Source organism: Carassius auratus, chromosome 25 (assembly GCF_003368295.1).
Source record: "Carassius auratus strain Wakin chromosome 25, ASM336829v1, whole genome shotgun sequence".
Taxonomy (NCBI): domain Eukaryota; kingdom Metazoa; phylum Chordata; class Actinopteri; order Cypriniformes; family Cyprinidae; genus Carassius; species Carassius auratus.
In genome coordinates this window covers 12,827,750-12,845,286 of record NC_039267.1, presented here as the reverse complement: position 1 = coordinate 12,845,286, position 17,537 = coordinate 12,827,750, and the positions used below count along the sequence as shown (strand labels likewise).

Sequence of the window (17,537 nt, the reverse complement as noted above, 5' to 3'; positions counted from 1 at the left end):
ACGTAATTTATGGTCTTTGCACCAGGTGAATTTCTCCTCACTAGACGTTCATCTGCACACTGAGGCGCTCCTCAACTCCATAAATTTCCTCAATAACCTCCTCCCACCACTAAAGAAAGAGGCACAAGAGGAGCAGCCCGTCCTACCCAAGGAGGAAGAAGAGGAGGAAGAGGAGGCAAAAATAGAGGATTCTTCTGTAACCAAGAAATCTTGTAGGACAATTACTTTTGTATTGTTCTTTTGTTTTGTCATGATATAATTGTAATCTCATATTATTGGCTTGTTCTTCAGCCTGTAAGAAGTCAAAGTTTGAGGATGTGGTGAATTTGCATATCCGAGCAGACCTCAGCTGTCTGAAGGTCTTCATAAGAGGAGAGAAAGCCAGGATCTCTGAGATCAGCATCGAGGGTAATACACATTTCTGTAAATGCACATAAACACCCTAAAGTTAGGATATGTTCCAATAATGCATGTTCTCTCTTACACCAGGGCTGGTTTCTGAAGTACAGATGAAGAAGAAGTGCGTAGAGATTCTCGCTAACCTGAAGAACATTGTAATTCTGGATTGTGACAAAGAGGCACTATATAAAAAGGTAGAAAGTGCTGTACTTTTAACAATAAATAAATCATAGAATGGTAGCTAATTTGGAACAATGGAGAACTAGTTCACATTTTTGTTACATTACATTATTTTTGTTATAAAATGTTTAGAATAAAAAAAGGCTTTTAACCACAAAACAAACAATTTCTTGTTTGATTAACATTTTTTCAGTTTTATTGGGGCAAAGTGTAACAGTATTGTTTATTAAATTATACAATTCTTAAAAAAATCTGTAAGTATATAGAATTTTTTGTGACATTTAAAAAGATTAATTACAAAAAATCTTTGCTAAAAAAAATCAATGAAAGAATAATGGTGGAAATGCTGAAACATTAGTAACTTATTGGCTTTGGGCTAAAAAAAAATGTAACTATCAAATTGTTATAAAATTATTTAATTAATTAATTTTTATCATGCATAAAAAGGTGAGTGTGTAAGATGGAATTGATTCAAGCTAATGATGGTCATGATGTATAGGCAGTGTCCATCGCGGGTAAGGAGGTGTTTGATTTCCGCATGGTGAACCATGTGGATGCAACGGAGGGTGATGCCTACACAGACATGCATATTGTGGACACCAGTGTAACTTTGACTGTGGGCTGCATTCAGGTTGTTTTCCTCAACAAGTTTATGTCCTCAATACTGGTAAGTGTATATAATATATAATAATATTTTTATATTTAATATCTATTTATTATACATTTAAAAAGTGGAGAGGGCCTACAATTTAACCTTGGGGGACACCTTATAGTTTCTTAATAGAAACAAACCACTTGTTGTTGTGGGTTTTTTTTGTTTTGTTTTTTTTTACCTGATTTCTCAATAAATATTGTTTTTCTTTATTCTTAAGTGTCACAGCAAATATTAAATTTTATTAGCCTCTGCTTGCATTTATTTTTACATATATATTTGTCTGTTATCTAATGGTCTCTCTCCTTCTCTTTATTTTTTCGGTAACACTTTAGAATAATGGTCCATTAGTTAATGCTAGTTAACTACTTTAGTTAACATGATCTAAGCAAGAACAATCCTTCTATAGTATTTATTAATCTTAGTTTGTTAATTTCAGCATTTACTAATGCATTCTTCAAATCAAAAGTTGTGCTTGTTAACTTTAGTTAATGCACTGTGAATTGGCATGAACTAACAATGAATAACTGTATTTTCATCAACAAAGATTAATAAATACAATAATAAATGTATTGTTCATGTTAATAAATGAATTAACTAATGGACCATTATTCTAAAGTGTTACCATTTTTTCTTTTTCAGGCATTTATAAATAATTTCCAGGAGGCTAAAAATGCATTGGCAGAGGTTACGGCCCAGGCAGCAGAGAAAGCAGCCACTGGGGTTTTGGAGCTGGCAGAGAGAAGCACACGTATCTCCCTGGACGTAGACATTAAAGCTCCTGTTGTCTTCCTCCCACAATCCTCTGTTTCCCACAATGTCATTGTGGCAGATTTGGGTTTAGTGACCATAAAGAACCACTTTGAAATTGTCTCCTCTCCACCACACACCAAGATCCCCCCGGTCGTGGACATCATGGCCGTGGGACTGAGGGACCTTAAAATGTACAGGTTAGTTCGGTAATTTTAAATAAATTTACGGATTTTAATTAATGTGATTTAACATTCCTGAAATTACATTTCCATTGTTTAAATTATTATTCATATAGGACCACATTCACTGATGGACAGTTTAAGAGTGAACTTCAGTTACTCAAACCAGTCAACATGGACCTGTCAATCAAACGCAATCTCTCTGCCTCCTGGTATCGCAGCATACCTGACATCCAGATCAATGCACACCTCAAACCCATGAGCGTAAGTGCATGTATTTGTGTTTGTTTCTGTATCTAATCTTGTAGCTGCAGGGGATATTGCAGCTGATGTCAATGTGCATTTATTGCAGCTAATCCTGAGTCAGGAGGACCTTACAATAGTGCTGAAGACTCTGAGTGAGAATCTGTCTGAGAATTCTGATGCTCCTCCAGCTCCATCCAGCTCTGATAAAGGAGACACAGTTTCTACCAAGGATTCTCAGAGTTCTGGAGGTATGAAACATACACAAACACATATTGTGACGCTTTATCGATTACTAATGCATACGTTATATCAAGCATACTTAGTGTGTGTTTTTTTTTTTTGTTTTATATATATATAATTAGCACATATTTATCTAAGTATATACTAATGTATAATTATTTTCCAATTCATTAGTTGGATGTCTTGTTCCTGGTTTAAATTATTATTATTCTTTTTTTAATTCAGATTGTATTCAGATAAATATCTCATTTGTGTTGTAGGAAACACAGTTGTGACCGCAGCAGTGGTGGAAGGCCAGAAAACAGGCAAACTAAAGAACACTCTGAAACTGGACTTTAAGTTTGACTCCATGACAATAGTCCTGTACAGCCATAACAATGAGGTGACAAAATACACTCAATTCACCTTAGACAAGAGTGTAATGATTGCATGTGAAGCCAGGTTTAAATTTTGTGTTTACGTACAGATCCAGTTATCAGACTCCCGTGATGAGAGTTTGAAGTTGGCAGAGTTCATGTTGGGCACCATCTCCACCGCTGTGCACATGTTCTCTGACAGCTCAATGAAAGCCTCGCTCAAACTCACAAACTGTCTGCTGGATGACAAGAGACAGAGGGTGAAAATGATCACATCCAGGTAGATCACACACAGATCATGAGCCACTGAAGATGTTTGTGTTGAATCATGTTTAAATGTACAAATGTAACATTTGTATAACAATTATATTTAAACCACTTTTTAACAAAATATACAATTAATCTATTGATCAAAGATGAATACAAATTGTTTGTTGTGACCTTACAGTAAATAAAGTTATTCATTCAGTCATTAAATGTCAGTAACTGGGGTTTCTTCTATAACTTCATGCTGCTTTAGGATGATGGCGATGCGTCAGGGCAGGGAAAGTGATGTGATGGTGGACGTGAGTTATAGACAAGGCCGGGACGGCACCGTGCTGGACACCCTGGTTCAGGACCTCTATCTGTGTGCCAGTATGGAGTTCCTGCTCACAGTAGCTGATGTCTTTCTTAAAGCTTTGGCAGATGGCTTCTCTGGTCCCCCTAAAAACAAACAACTCGCCAGTTCCTCTAAAGACACTGGTTAGTGATTGTGCTTCAGCACCACCCTGATGAAGTCAGGTTTTCTTCAATATAGTCTTATTAACCTAAGATAGTCTTAAGTCGGTAACACTTTATAATAACTGCATGCTATTAATAATTAGTTAAGCATTAGGAAACAGTTAATTCATCATTTATAAAGCATTAATAGACATTTATAAGCAGTTTATAAATACAGATATAAATTCTTTATACCTGATTTAAAAGCATATCTATAATGTATTTAATAATTGTTTTTTCATACTTTATTAATGATCAATTTATCATTTCTAAATTAAGTATAGCATTATTTACACACCAGTTATTAAGGAGTTGTCAATGGTTCATAAGATCACTTAGAAATTGTAAGTAAATGATTAATAAACTATTTAAATGTGCATTCATACATCTTTTTATTCAGACATATAGTAATAGTTACTTATAGTGTTAATAAATGGTTTATTAACATGTATTTTCTACTGTAATTCAGGTAGTTATAAAACATATGTAGTTGGTAGTTAACTATTTTTGTGAGCTCATCTAAAGTGAGGACTATTTATGCCTTGTAAAGCTTTTACAAATGAGATTTAAAGGCTGTTAATATTTCTATGTTCTGTATCACTGTGTGGTGTTTGTTTTTCTGTTTTTTGTTTAGAAGATAACTCAGCCTTTAAAAATCCTTTATAAATGCTTTACAAGGCATAACTAGACTCACTTTAGATGAGCTCACATAAATAGTTAACTGACCACTACTAAATGCTTTATAACTACCTGAATTTACTACATTTCTTATGAATCATTGGCAGCTCCTAAATAACTGGTTTGTAAATAATGCTATACTTCATTGAGAAATGATAAATTGATCATGAATAAAGTATGAAAATACAATTATTAAACACATTATAGATACGCTTTTAAATCAAGAATAAAGCATTTATATCTGTATTTATAAACTGCTTATTACTGTCTATTAATGCTTTATAAATTATGAATTGTCCGTTTACTAATGCTTAATTAATGATTAATAGTGCGCAGTTATTATAAAGTGTTACCCTTAAGGTAAACATAGTATTTTTTGATCATTTTGTTGTTTGAATATCTGAACATACAATATTTTAAAAGAAAGAACAGAAAAAAAATTTTTTTTATCAACACTTGAATGTGGGTAAGTTTCTTTTAAAAAAAGCGACATTTTGAACCCGAGATTCAAATACAAATGACGAATAATAGCACCCCTGTACTGGATACCAGGGAAAACATGGAAAATTTCAGGGGCCTGGAATTAATGTTTATTTGCATCTCTCTTTTGCTAGCAGTTCCTGCTGCACCAGTGGTTGCCAAAACTGAGATGAACATTGTGGTAAAGAATCCTGAGATCGTTTTTGTTGCTGACCTCACACGCGCTGAAGCTCCGGCTCTTGTTATGACGACGCAGTGTGAGCTGGTGATGAAGAACGAGCCCAGTGGTCAGTCGATGACTGCAGCCATTTCAGACCTGAAGGTGGTGTCATGTCCGCTCCTGCGAGAGAAGCGGGAGCACAATGTGACGACTGTGCTTCAACCCTGTCAGGTGTTCTTCCAGAGCAGCCAGTCTCCTTCCCAGCCACAGTCCATCGAGCTGTCCATCAGCTCCCTCACGCTCAAGGTGAGGCTCAACATGTGATTCTGTGATCATGTGAAAATTTGATTATTTCATATTTTGAAATTATTAGTGTCTTAAATGTATAATACCAAAACTGATTAAATAAACAAGAAAAAATTATAAAATAATGAAATGCATTATATGGGAACTTAAAGGGAAAAAAGGCTGCAAAAATATTGAAAATGACCCCTCTCCTGTCCTGTCCATTCCCTTCCTGTTTCCTAAGGTGTCTCCCATCATCATAAACACAGTTATCACCATTCAGTCAGCGCTGAGCCCTGCAGCTGAGACCCCTGAGGAACTGGAGAGTCCTGTGCCACAGGATCTGTGGGAACGTCGCAACCTGCGAGACCTAAAGCTCTGGTTCCTGGAGGAGGAAGAAGAGAATGTCACCCGGTCTGTCATTCGACTCGTTCCTCATGGAGAGTCTCTCAAAATGAACATCCACTCCATCTGTCTGACGCTGGAGGCCGGCGTGGGCCATCGCACTGTGCCCATGCTGCTGGCCAAAGCCTCGTTCCAGGGAGACGTGAAAAACTGGAGTACTCTCATTAACCTGCACTGTCACCTGGACCTCGAGGTCAGAGGACATTTACATACATTGTACATGTATCTAGTTCAGTCATGATACTCTAGATGACACAGGCTGATGAGCCCATTAAATGCAGTATGCTGGCAATCACATCACGGGCATGGGCAGATTACTTGCTCAACATTTAAATAATAATCTGATTCTGTGTTACTGTAAACTTGTCCTTCAGCACTATTTGAGTTCATCTGAATCCCTCCACCTCCTCCAGCACCACCTGTCTAGATCTGCTACTAGATTTATGTATGCATATTCATGAAGTAGCAGCATATATTACATGATCACAGCAGTGCGTCTGTGGATCTATTGGCAGTAGGGTTGTCAAAAATAACAAGGTCATTACCAAGTCGGTACTGAAAAATTAAAAAATTTAACAATACTAGCATTTCCCCCTTAGCATTTTGAGCACTTTTGAGCAGATTCTTTAACATCGCGCGCACAAATACAGTGATAATTACTTCAAAAACATGTTGTAAATACACATTTTTCATGCTCTTTACTGAGCGATTAAACAGATACACACGGGAGCATTTGAAACCAGGGATCTATCAGTTTATCCATCTATGAGCTATTATATATATTATATATGAGCTATGATATATTAGGGATCTGCTAATAGACGTGGCTTTCAGTTAATTGCAAATAGTTTTGCCTGTTTTATATTTAAAGACAAGTTTTACATAGTTTCTACATTAATTTATCAAGTTAGCAGACTCCCAGTGTTTTAAATAGTGGCAGAACCATTTGAACTACTTTGCTAGTCTTGCAGTTTAACCTGCACACCATTTTAACATGCTCTCATGGTGTGAGATGCTGAAAAAACAGCAAGTTTTTTTTTTTTCATGTCCTATATCAAGTTGTTTGTTTCCTGTAGGTAAATTATTATAATGAGATGATGGGCGTATGGGAACCACTGCTGGAGCCGCTTGATGATGAGGAGAAAGATGGCTTCAGACCATGGACTCTAGCGATGAAGGTTACCTGTTATTTCATGCCTGAACCGATACTGACCAAACTTTTCATGAGGTTAAGAAATAAATTATGTTGTGTCTACAGATGAAGAAGAAGCCAGTATCATATTCTGAAGTATCTGACGAGGTGGACGGCAGTGTGCCTGATTATAAAACAGTCATCAGCTTCACGAGTAAAGACCAGCTTAACATCACCCTCTCCAAGTGTGGCCTCCACATGCTGAGCAATCTAGGAACGGTAAGAGATTGAGATGATTGCAGTGTGTTGAGATGGTTAAAAAGTGCTGTCTTTCTCTTACAGATGTTAGGGATGAGTGGTTTCTTCTGTTTGGTTTGCAGGCATTTGCAGAGGCCACTAAGCAGACCGCTGAATGCTTTCAGAAGGACCAGGCACCGTTTGTGGTGAAGAATCGTTTGGGTTTGCCATTGGCAGTAATGCACAGCGAAGTGTTTAGACCCATCGGTAAAGAGTCTAAAAATCGTGTGGTGGAGCTCCAGGATGGAGAGAATCTGAATTTGGACTACACCCACACTTCGGAATCCAGTGACCAATTCTCAGCCATGACCAGCCTCAGTGCCAAAAACTACATACAGCCCAGTAAGACTGCATAACCAATGAATACCGTACTTTATGAATACCGTATTTTCCGGACTACAAGTCACACTTTTTTTCATATTTTGGCTGGTCCTGCGACTTATAGTCAGGTGCGACTTATTTATCAAAAATAATTTGACATGAACCAAGAGAAATGAACCGAGAAAACATTACCGTCTCCAGCCGCCAGAGGGTGCTCTATGTTGCTCAGTGCTCCTGTAGTCTACACTGAAGACATAGAGCGCCCTCTCGTGGCTGTAGATGGTAATGTTTTCTCTTGATTCTAAATAAATGCGACTTATAGTCTAGTGCGACTTACATATGTTTTTTTCCTCATGCCGTTTTTTTGGACTGATGCGACTTATACTCAGGTGCGACTTATAGTCCGAAAAATACGATATATATATATATATATATATATATATATATATATATATATATATATATATATATATATATATATATATATATATATATATATATATCAGTATTACTAGTAGTGATGCGCAGATCTAATTCTTAGTATCGATATCGGCTCCGATACTGCCATTTTCTGCAGGTTGTAAAATAAATAAATAAATAAATAATAATAATTTAAGGTAAATTAAATAATTAAAACCACATTACTTTTGTCACCTTTCAATCAATCAATCACCTTTATTTATATAGTGCTTTAAACAAAATACATTGCGCCAAAGCACTGAACAACATTCATTTGGAAAACAGTGTCTCAATAATGCAAAATGATAGTTAAAGGCAGTTCATCATTGAATTCATTGATGTCATCTCTGTTCAGTTGAAATAGTGTCTGTTTTAATTTGCAATCAAGTCAACGATATCGCTGTAGATGAAGTGACCCCAACTAAGCAAGCCAGAGGCGACAGCGGCAAGGAACCGAAACTCCATCGGTGACAGAATGGAGAAAAAAACCTTGGGAGAAACCAGGCTCAGTTGGGGGGCCAGTTCTCCTCTGACCAGACGAAACCAGTAGTTCAATTCCAGACTGCAGCAAAGTCAGATTGTGCAGAAGAATCATCTGTTTCCTGTGGTCTTGTCCTGGTGCTCCTCTGAGACAAGGTCTTTACAGGGGATCTGTATCTGGGCTCTAGTTGTCCTGGTCTCCGCTGTCTTTCAGGGATGTAGAGGTCCTTTCTAGGTGCTGATCCACCATCTGGTCTGGATACGTACTGGATCCGGGTGACTGCAGTGACCCTCTGATCTGGACACAGACTGGATCTGGTGGCTACAGTGACCTCGGAACAAGAGAGAAACAGACTAATATTAGCGTAGATGCCATTCTTCTAATGATGTAGAAAGTACGGTGTTATGTGAAGTGTTCCGGTTCCAGTTTACCTAATTAATGCAGCCTAAAAATCCTTTAACGGATTTGGATATTAAAAGCATATTAGTATGTTATGTGTATGCCAGGTTAAAGAGATGGGTTTTTAATCTAGATTTAAACTGCAAGAGTGTGTCTGCCTCCCGAACAATGTTAGGTAGGTTATTCCAGAGTTTAGGCGCCAAATAGGAAAAGGATCTGCCGCCCGCAGTTGATTTTGATATTCTAGGTATTATCAAATTGCCTGAGTTTTGAGAACGTAGCGGACGTAGAGGAGTATAATGTAAAAGGAGCTCATTCAAATACTGAGGTGCTAAACCATTCAGGGCTTTATAAGTAATAAGCAATATTTTAAAATCTATACGATGTTTGATAGGGAGCCAGTGCAGTGTGGACAGGACCGGGCTAATATGGTCATACTTCCTGGTTCTAGTAAGAACTCTTGCTGCTGCATTTTGGACTAGCTGTAGTTTGTTTACCAAGCGTGCAGAACAACCACCCAATAAAGCATTACAGTAGTCTAACCTTGAAGTCATAAATGCATGGATTAACATTTCTGCATTTGACATTGAGAGCATAGGCCGTAATTTAGATATATTTTTGAGATGGAAAAATGCAGTTTTACAAATGCTAGAAACGTGGCTTTCTAATTGTAATTTTGTCTATGGAGCCCCGAACATGACATGCAAGAAAAAATAAATAAATGCACGATTTACTTAATGTACTAAAATTTGTGCACTATTACTACTGCGTTCCCTCGATTTACTAATTCGTTCTCTCGATTTATAAATTGTGTGCCCTATTTACTAATTCGTTCCCTCGATTTGTTAAAACGTGCGCACGATTGAGCAAATCGAGGGAACGCAATAGTAATAGTTTTAGTACATTAAGGGAACAAATTAGTAAATCGTGCGCACAATTTATTTCTTTTTTCTTGCATGTCATGTGCGGGGCTCCGTAGATAACAAAAGTAATGTGGTTTGAATTATTTAATTTACCGTAAATTATTATTATTATTATTTATTTTTTTAACCTGCAGAAAATGGCAGTATCGGAGCCGATACCGATAATGAGAATTAGATCAGCGCAACATTTCAAATTAACACCAAAAATAAAATTTGAATCAAAATAGTGGTTTTAAAATGATATGGAATGAATATCCAAAATGTTATAGTTGCGTTCTGCAAAATTGCTAGACACAAACTAAATTTGTTTATTTTTCTCCTCCAGCTCCAGTTGGCCACACTAGCGCAAGTGTAATCCCACTAATCAAAACAGGACGGGACATGCACAGCGTCATGCACCGTGACTCTGGTGTCACCCGCTTCTTTGTCTGTCAGATTTACACTGTCGAGGGAGGCAAATATGTCAAGATCCGCTCTCCTTTCCAGGTGGATGTATTGAAAACCTACACACACCATATTCAGCAGACCCTGCTTTAGAAAATTACTCCTCATTAAGCCTACACACATTTTTACACTGATTTCGAGAGAGGATTCTGTAATATACTTGCATTAATAGAAGTAAATATATACAAAAATATTTGCAGCACTTAATATATGGAAGTTTGCATATTTTATTGTTTACAGATTTGTTGTTGATGCGGTTATTTATTTGTTTTTTCTAGATCATCAATCACTTTTCGGTGGCGTTCCGTGTTTATGAGGGATCTGAGTGTCTGGGCGTCTCTCTGCCTTCAGAGGAGTTCTGTGTGCCTCTGGGCTCCTACAGGTCAGTTACAGCACAGGACGGGCAGCTCTGTCCAACTGTCCACTTTCACAAACATACTCTGTGTTTTGTCTGGTTGTTCAGGAAGCAAACACTTTATGAGCTTTTCTAGAGAACGTTTCACTGGTCACATTCTAAAATAGGATGAAATAGAGGATGAAAAGTCCTTGAAATGCTAAAATATGAATAATATTTTAAACTCTGTTAAACCATTTTGGTACTTTAAAAAAACATTTTTCAGAGCTGAACTGAGCCTGCAGCCTGTAACCGAAGACGAGGAGCAGTACGACCGCTCCGAGTGTTTCACTTACACTGAGGTGAATCAGAAGCCCGGAGAGTGTCTGGAGAAAACCTGCCATCATCAGGGAGACAGCACCCAGATGCTGAAGGTCAACATGGTTCCTGTCCCAGACGCTCTGATGACACACAGCCCTGAGGAGGAGTATGACAAGCCCATCATTCTGCACCTGTGGCCCACCGTTCTCCTCCGCAACCTCCTGCCGTACCCCATCACCTTCAAGATAAAGGTATAAGTGGCCTTACAGTCCCTCTCCACTGCGTCAGATATGTTGTGCTTGTGGTCTTTTATAATAATTATGGTGATGTTTCATTTATCAGTCTTGGTTTGTACTATTTTCTACAAATTGGCAGATATTGGATATTTATTATCTATGCATGCTCATTTCCCCTAATTTAACATTTTATATTAATTTTCCAATCATCTCATGGAAGTTCATCTTTAAAAGAAAAAGAAAAATCGATTTCTAATACTGTGCATTATGTTGTGATGTCTATATTTGCTAGTTGTCAGCAGTAATGCACACATGTATGTATATATGTATATTTATATATATATGTATGTATGCATCACTACTGGACATTAAAGTCATCTGATAATTTTAATGATTATTTAACTAATTAAACTTTTTTTTTTTTTAAATAAGATTATTATTATAAACTTAACTCACACGCACATAAAATGCACATCTGGAGCACATCTGGACATTGTTTTAATTTAAAAAATGAACAAAAAATTAAGTATTTAATCTTTTATTCAAGTATTCTTGTTTTTTTATTGATTAATACAAAATGGTAATTGAGAATTGTAATAATGGAGATTTATTGGTCATCAGCCATAACTTGAATCCATAAAATCGGCTAATTGGTATCGAACATAAATTGTAATATAAGTGCATCCCAAATAATTATAATCACCTGAATATTCAACAAATCATTATTTTTTTTAATTAAAGATTATTTTGAAAGCCACTTAACTAAGAAACATAAAAATGAATCAACGTTGTTTAAATATAAACATGACGTATGCACACTAAAATAATGAAATTGATAATTTTTTTATTTTTTTTATCTGAGTTTCAAGTATGACAGCTAATTATCAAAAAAGAATGATGGTTGATAGTATTTACTTTAAAAAAAAACTGTATTAGATCCTGTAATCTGTGGACAGGGGATACATTTTACAGCTGTCTTTTATTATGAAAGAGCTGCTTTTGGAAATTCCACTCAAGTCAAAGCCTGCTTGGAGTCTTTTGTAGAATAGATTGGAATTTCTTTATATATAAAAAGATTACTTTTAGGCAAGTAACGGGTATTACATTTATAGTTGCATATTTTCCAGGGCAATGGAGATTTCCCCTCTTCCTTACTGAAAGCGGGCCACTCCACCCAGATCCACACCGCTATCATGGATTTCTCCACTCTGGAGCTGAAGCTGCTGGGATACCTGCAGCAGGACTGGGAGTCCAAGTACAGTCTGTGCAGCGATGGTGACGAGCTCAGCTTCATCACCTTCCACTCGCTGGCAGTGGACGAGGAGACGGAGATGGAGACCGAGACGGAGCTCCACATCGCGGTGCATGTTAAGAAGGAGGAGGGTCAGCTGGTGGTGGCCATCCACTCCCCGTACTGGATGGTGAATAAGACGGGCAGACTGCTGCAGTACAAGGCAGACGATATTCATCGCAAACACCTGAAGGATTACGACATGCCCCTCCTCTTCTCTTTCAAGCCACGCAACTTTCTGCAGAACAACAAGGTTTGGATTAATGTCATCAAGCGTGCAGGAAACATTCAGCTGTTTTATCAATCAAGTGTCTGACTTCTCCGTCTGTCACTGTATTGTTTACAGATTCGCCTGATGATCTCAGAAAGTGAATTATCAGAAGATTTCTCCATCGACACTGTTGGGAGTTACGGTGACGTCAAATGCAAAGGGGAACAGAAGGATTACATGGTCACAGTTCTTTCATTACAACATTCAGAATTTAATATATCAATATGTTTACTTTATTTTCTTTCTTAATACCGTTAATTGTAGCTTTTCCTATTTCTGCTACACGTTTTCCACAAAGACAGTATATATTCTTTCAATTCTAAAATGTGCTTGTATTAACCATAATCATAATTCAATCAAATAAAAAATTTTTGCATTAAGTATACTCACTCAGAAATATGTCATTGCATAATTAAAATGTGGTTCAGATGCCACGTTGACTTTGATTGAATATTTGTGTTGTCATGTTTGGTTTGATGTTAGGTGGGAGTGAAGATCGACACCACCAGCTTCAGTTTGACTCGGTTGGTGACGTTCCTGCCCTTCTACACGCTGTTGAACAGAACCAAGCACGTAATCCGAGTCTGTGAGGAAGGTCTGGATCAGTGGACCGAGGCCCGACCCGGACAGGTCAGGAGATATAACCCGCTGTACCAGATGAAATGTTAATATGATTCTCAGTGTTTGGAGATTTACCATCTGCTTCTCAGGTTGCGGTTCCATTCTGGCCAGAAAGAGACTCAAGGAAACTCCGAGTCATAGTGGAGGGCTGCCAATCGTCGCCACAGCCGTTTGATTTCCACCAGACGGAGAACTGCCTCCTGCTGCACCTGGACAGAACCGTGAGTGACCGACTGAGCGGTACACCAGCACGCTCTCCCTCGGTTTATCCCTTTTCTTGTTTCCTCTTGTGTGTAGCTGGGTGGTATTATTGTGGATGTGAATCTGACGGAACATTCTTCCGTCATCCGGTTCTCTGATTACCACGACGGCGCCGCTCCATTCCTCCTCATCAACCACACTAAAGACGAGACGCTCCAGTTCCACCAGAGGTGAGACGGACAGACGCATGACGTGATCGTGCAAGGTCAAAGGTCAAAGTATTCCAGAGTTTAAAGGACACAATGAGAGACAGCAGTAAGGACAGGTCTTTGAGTCTGTTAATCATGAGCTAGACGTGTTTGTACGCCTGCCAAACATTTGGTTTTGATCGATGAGCTGAACATCATAACTGTATTTTCTGAATCTGTCGTTATCTAGCTGTGTAATCATTTCTAGGTAGGTAAAATTTTGTGTTGAAAAGAAAATACTTTTCTCAAAAAATATATTTTTTTTTTTTCTTTTTTTTGTGGTAGGGTAAGTGAAAATTTTTAGTAAAAAATAAATGTTCACATCAAACAAAAAGTCTTTATCAGAAGTCCTTATAATTGAGCCCTAAAGAGAAAATCAAAATTAAAAAATATAATATAATTTGGAAATTGACAAATAGGTAAACATTTATGTAGTTTGTGTTTTAAAATATACTGCTCTTGCAGTAAATATAACATAAAAAATAAGTAATTTATAAATGTAACATTTCTCGTTTTATTTTTTGTTCATCTGAAAATCAAGTAGTTCATAGATGGGAGTGGCTGGGAAACCAGAATTTTAAACAACTTTCAAGGTTTTTTCTTCTTTTTTTTTTTTGCCTATTTTTTGAATGTATTGTTAATGCAGTGAAAAATGAAAGAATCTTTGCTCTTGCTCTTGTAGCATTTTTTGGTATGCTTTTTGGTATTTATGTTGCTTGAATTTTTTTTTTTTTTTTTCTGCATTTTTTGTTGTGGTCTTCTTTCCTTTGTAGCACCAGTAAGTGGAAATCTTGGACTTGGCTTCAGGATGAAAGAGTGGATGTCTCTTCATCTGTTTGTGGAGAGACTGAATCCTTCTGGTGCACTCTTTCACTCTGTTGCACTCTGACAGACAAAGTGATGTTGGTTGAGATGCATGAAACAGTATTTTTTTCTTTTCCTTGCAACATGGGATTTAACACAGAAGGGAGCACAGTAGAGTTGTCTTCTTTAACTCTTTTTCCTTCCACAGCATAAAAGGTTGCAGTCTGAAGTGAATTACTCTCTTCCTGATGATGATTTTACATCCCGTCTGGTGTTTTTGCGCCTAGTGGACAAGAAAACCGAAATTAACTTAACTTGCTTAATGATTCTGTGCTTACAGCTGCTTTAGTTTCCGTTTCCTAACAAATGAACTGTATTCTCTTGTGTGTCACTGGAGCTCCGGCTTCTGATAAGATACAGAGCATGAACTATTTTCTTTCATTTCATTGGACTCTTGGTTATTGTGACTTTGGCTGCTGTTAAATTGAAATTAAGTGCCTGAGCTTTATATCAAGTTTAAATTATACTTTGATATTGTTTAGTTAATACTATGTGCCTGATATTTCTGTTTCTATATGATGTGTTTTACGCCTGCTGCGGCTGCATTGATGTCATGATTTCAACTTTCTCTCATACTATAAAGTGAAACTTGTTAAGTGTCTCACTTATATAGTCTGAACAAACATTAAATAATCAGGTCAACTAATGGTTTGATTCTGGCAGCTCTCAGGAAGAAATGGATGAGCTGGCTCCAGGTCAGGCGGTGTACTACACCTGGGCCGAACCGACCGGCTCAAGAATACTGAGCTGGAAGTGGGGCAAGTACAAAGGAGAGCTCAAGAGCGAGAAGGTGAGAAATAAAAACCAGGTTTGATAATTGATTGCAATATTTAATTGTGATTTAACCTCACTCTTCATTGAAGATGTGAAACTGAATTCCTGTCTGGTTGCCTGTTTTCATTTGTTCTGTAGGACCAGTTGTTGGATGTGAACAAGGAGGGAAAATTCTTTGTCATCTCTTTTTATGAAGGCCTCCAACGTGTGGCGCTTTTCACCACCGAGCACGGTGTCTTCAAGAAGATTTGCGATAATGAGAAAATAGAGCTGGCTGAACAGGAAACCTGCATTTTGTTACAGAACATGGGCGTCTCACTGGTCAACAACACCAGCAGCCAGGAAGTGGCCTTCATTGGCATCACCAGGTACTGCTGGGTGTCATGTTGGCATACGACTGAAGTGTTGGTAGTTAGCTGTGTCTATTGTTAAAGGGGAATCGTATGCAAAGTACGTGGTGTTTGCATATGAATGTGTCTAAGCAGTCTGTGGACACAACCACCCTACAATGATAAAAATCCATTCACTGTTTAATCCCCAAAAAACCTAAACCATCTCAATCATCAAGCCATTTTGATTTTCTGAGCTGTATGACATCATACTGCTCAGGCCCCGCCCACTAACACTTATGGGACTGTCCCATATTAGCATATCTCAACCAGTTTGCTTTGTTTTTTAATGGTAATGTGCCACCAAATACACAAAAAGAGATAAGAGAGGGGCGGAGTGTGCAGAGCTCATTATCGTTTAAAGAAACATCGTTCTGAACAGAGCTGTTTTTGACAAAGTAAAAATGTGTTGTTGAGGTTTTTAACCAAAGAATGTTACAGACATTTCATGAGAACACTAAAAAAACATATTAGCTTGTGGAAAATGGGTATCCGGTGTCCCCTTTAGCACCTTTAAGGCCCTTTCCCGACAATGATGACTATAAAGATAACTATATTAGCATCCACATCAACCCAGGAGATATTTTGCTTATTGAAATGGATCAAATTAATATAATTTATTTGTGGCTGTCAGTTCTGATGTGGTGTGGGAAACCAAGCCGAAGAAGCGCAGCCGATGGAAGGTTTTAAGGGTTAAAGAGGCTGCGATGTTGGAGCAGTGCTACAGAGAATATATGGAGAGCGGGCCAGTGGACAGCATCATCATTGACCTTGAGAACGAATACCAGGTTAGTGCTCATGGCAACAAATTCACTGCCCTTAAAAGTCAAGATGCCTTGTTTTAAATAGTCACCATCAGAATTAAATGGATATTCCACCCCAAAATGAACATTTTGTCATTAATCGCTTACCCTCATGTCGTTCCAAACCCGTTAAAGCTTTGTTCATCTTCAGAACACAATTTAAGATATTTTGAATGAAAGCCGGGAGGCTTGTGACTGTCCCATAGATTGCAAAGTAAAATACATTGTCAAGGTCCAGAAAAGTGTGAAAGACATCGTCAGAATAGTCCATCTGCCATCAGTGGTTCAACCGTAAAGAAAAATACATTTTACCTACAGTACAATGTTGTTATACATGTGTTATTTACTATCTTTAAATCAAATCTTGTTATATAACGACATTACTGTGTATCCCACTGCTAAGTTATTGGATAACTTGGGCTGCATGAAGGACAGAAGGTCATTCTTGTTTGAATCCATCTCTGGCTGTACTGAATGTTCATCAGGTGTTGTTTGCTGCTAACGGGGTGGACATGAGGATACTGCAGCCCTTTGACGCTCCGCTCAGGAGGAACTTCCTGCCAGCATTAAAGGTGGAGTACAGTGTCTCCACCCGCCAGAAAACCTACAGAGTCCAGATCAACAGGATTCAGGTCTGTTTCACTCCTGATAAAGCAATCCAGCTTTAGACGCATTATAAAAATATGAGTTATAAATGGGATGAGTACAACCACAAAGCCTGTTTATCAAGTCTGACGCACTAATTCACACATGTATTATTCTCCCGTTTACTTCTCAGATCCAAAATCAGTTGCCTGGAGCCATCTTCCCATTCGTCTTCTACCCCGTCAAACCGCCCAGATCAGTCAGCATGGACTCAGGTCAGTCGATTCACTCAAAGGCCAATGTAGAATCATTTATGGGTTTTATTTCCTGCTCGTTTCTTTGTATCTAACAGATTTGGCATTGTTATG

General features: G+C 37.8%; 1 protein-coding gene across 3 annotated transcripts in view; it reads left to right on the top strand.

The window, feature by feature from the left end:
• Positions 1-17,537, top strand: part of LOC113043383 (vacuolar protein sorting-associated protein 13A) — a 49,870-nt gene that overhangs the window by 17,785 nt on the left and 14,548 nt on the right. The window contains exons 29-56 of one of the 3 annotated variants that reach the window (XM_026202726.1): positions 26-212; positions 292-408; positions 490-593; positions 1,079-1,246; positions 1,874-2,181; positions 2,280-2,427; positions 2,516-2,657; positions 2,910-3,031; positions 3,116-3,285; positions 3,526-3,749; positions 5,060-5,391; positions 5,615-5,968; positions 6,852-6,953; positions 7,034-7,186; positions 7,288-7,546; positions 10,113-10,273; positions 10,510-10,613; positions 10,852-11,137; positions 12,250-12,666; positions 12,760-12,864; positions 13,168-13,314; positions 13,395-13,526; positions 13,603-13,736; positions 15,282-15,408; positions 15,531-15,760; positions 16,416-16,569; positions 17,070-17,216; positions 17,363-17,444. In XM_026202726.1, coding sequence (XP_026058511.1) covers positions 26-212; positions 292-408; positions 490-593; positions 1,079-1,246; positions 1,874-2,181; positions 2,280-2,427; positions 2,516-2,657; positions 2,910-3,031; positions 3,116-3,285; positions 3,526-3,749; positions 5,060-5,391; positions 5,615-5,968; positions 6,852-6,953; positions 7,034-7,186; positions 7,288-7,546; positions 10,113-10,273; positions 10,510-10,613; positions 10,852-11,137; positions 12,250-12,666; positions 12,760-12,864; positions 13,168-13,314; positions 13,395-13,526; positions 13,603-13,736; positions 15,282-15,408; positions 15,531-15,760; positions 16,416-16,569; positions 17,070-17,216; positions 17,363-17,444 — 5,116 coding nt within the window. Of the gene's footprint in view, positions 1-25; positions 213-291; positions 409-489; positions 594-1,078; positions 1,247-1,873; positions 2,182-2,279; positions 2,428-2,515; positions 2,658-2,909; positions 3,286-3,525; positions 3,750-5,059; positions 5,392-5,614; positions 5,969-6,851; positions 6,954-7,033; positions 7,187-7,287; positions 7,547-10,112; positions 10,274-10,509; positions 10,614-10,851; positions 11,138-12,249; positions 12,667-12,759; positions 12,865-13,167; positions 13,315-13,394; positions 13,527-13,602; positions 13,737-15,281; positions 15,409-15,530; positions 15,761-16,415; positions 16,570-17,069; positions 17,217-17,362; positions 17,445-17,537 lie in introns of all 3 variants that reach the window. The other 2 variants (XM_026202728.1, XM_026202725.1) reach the window with 2 other exon arrangements.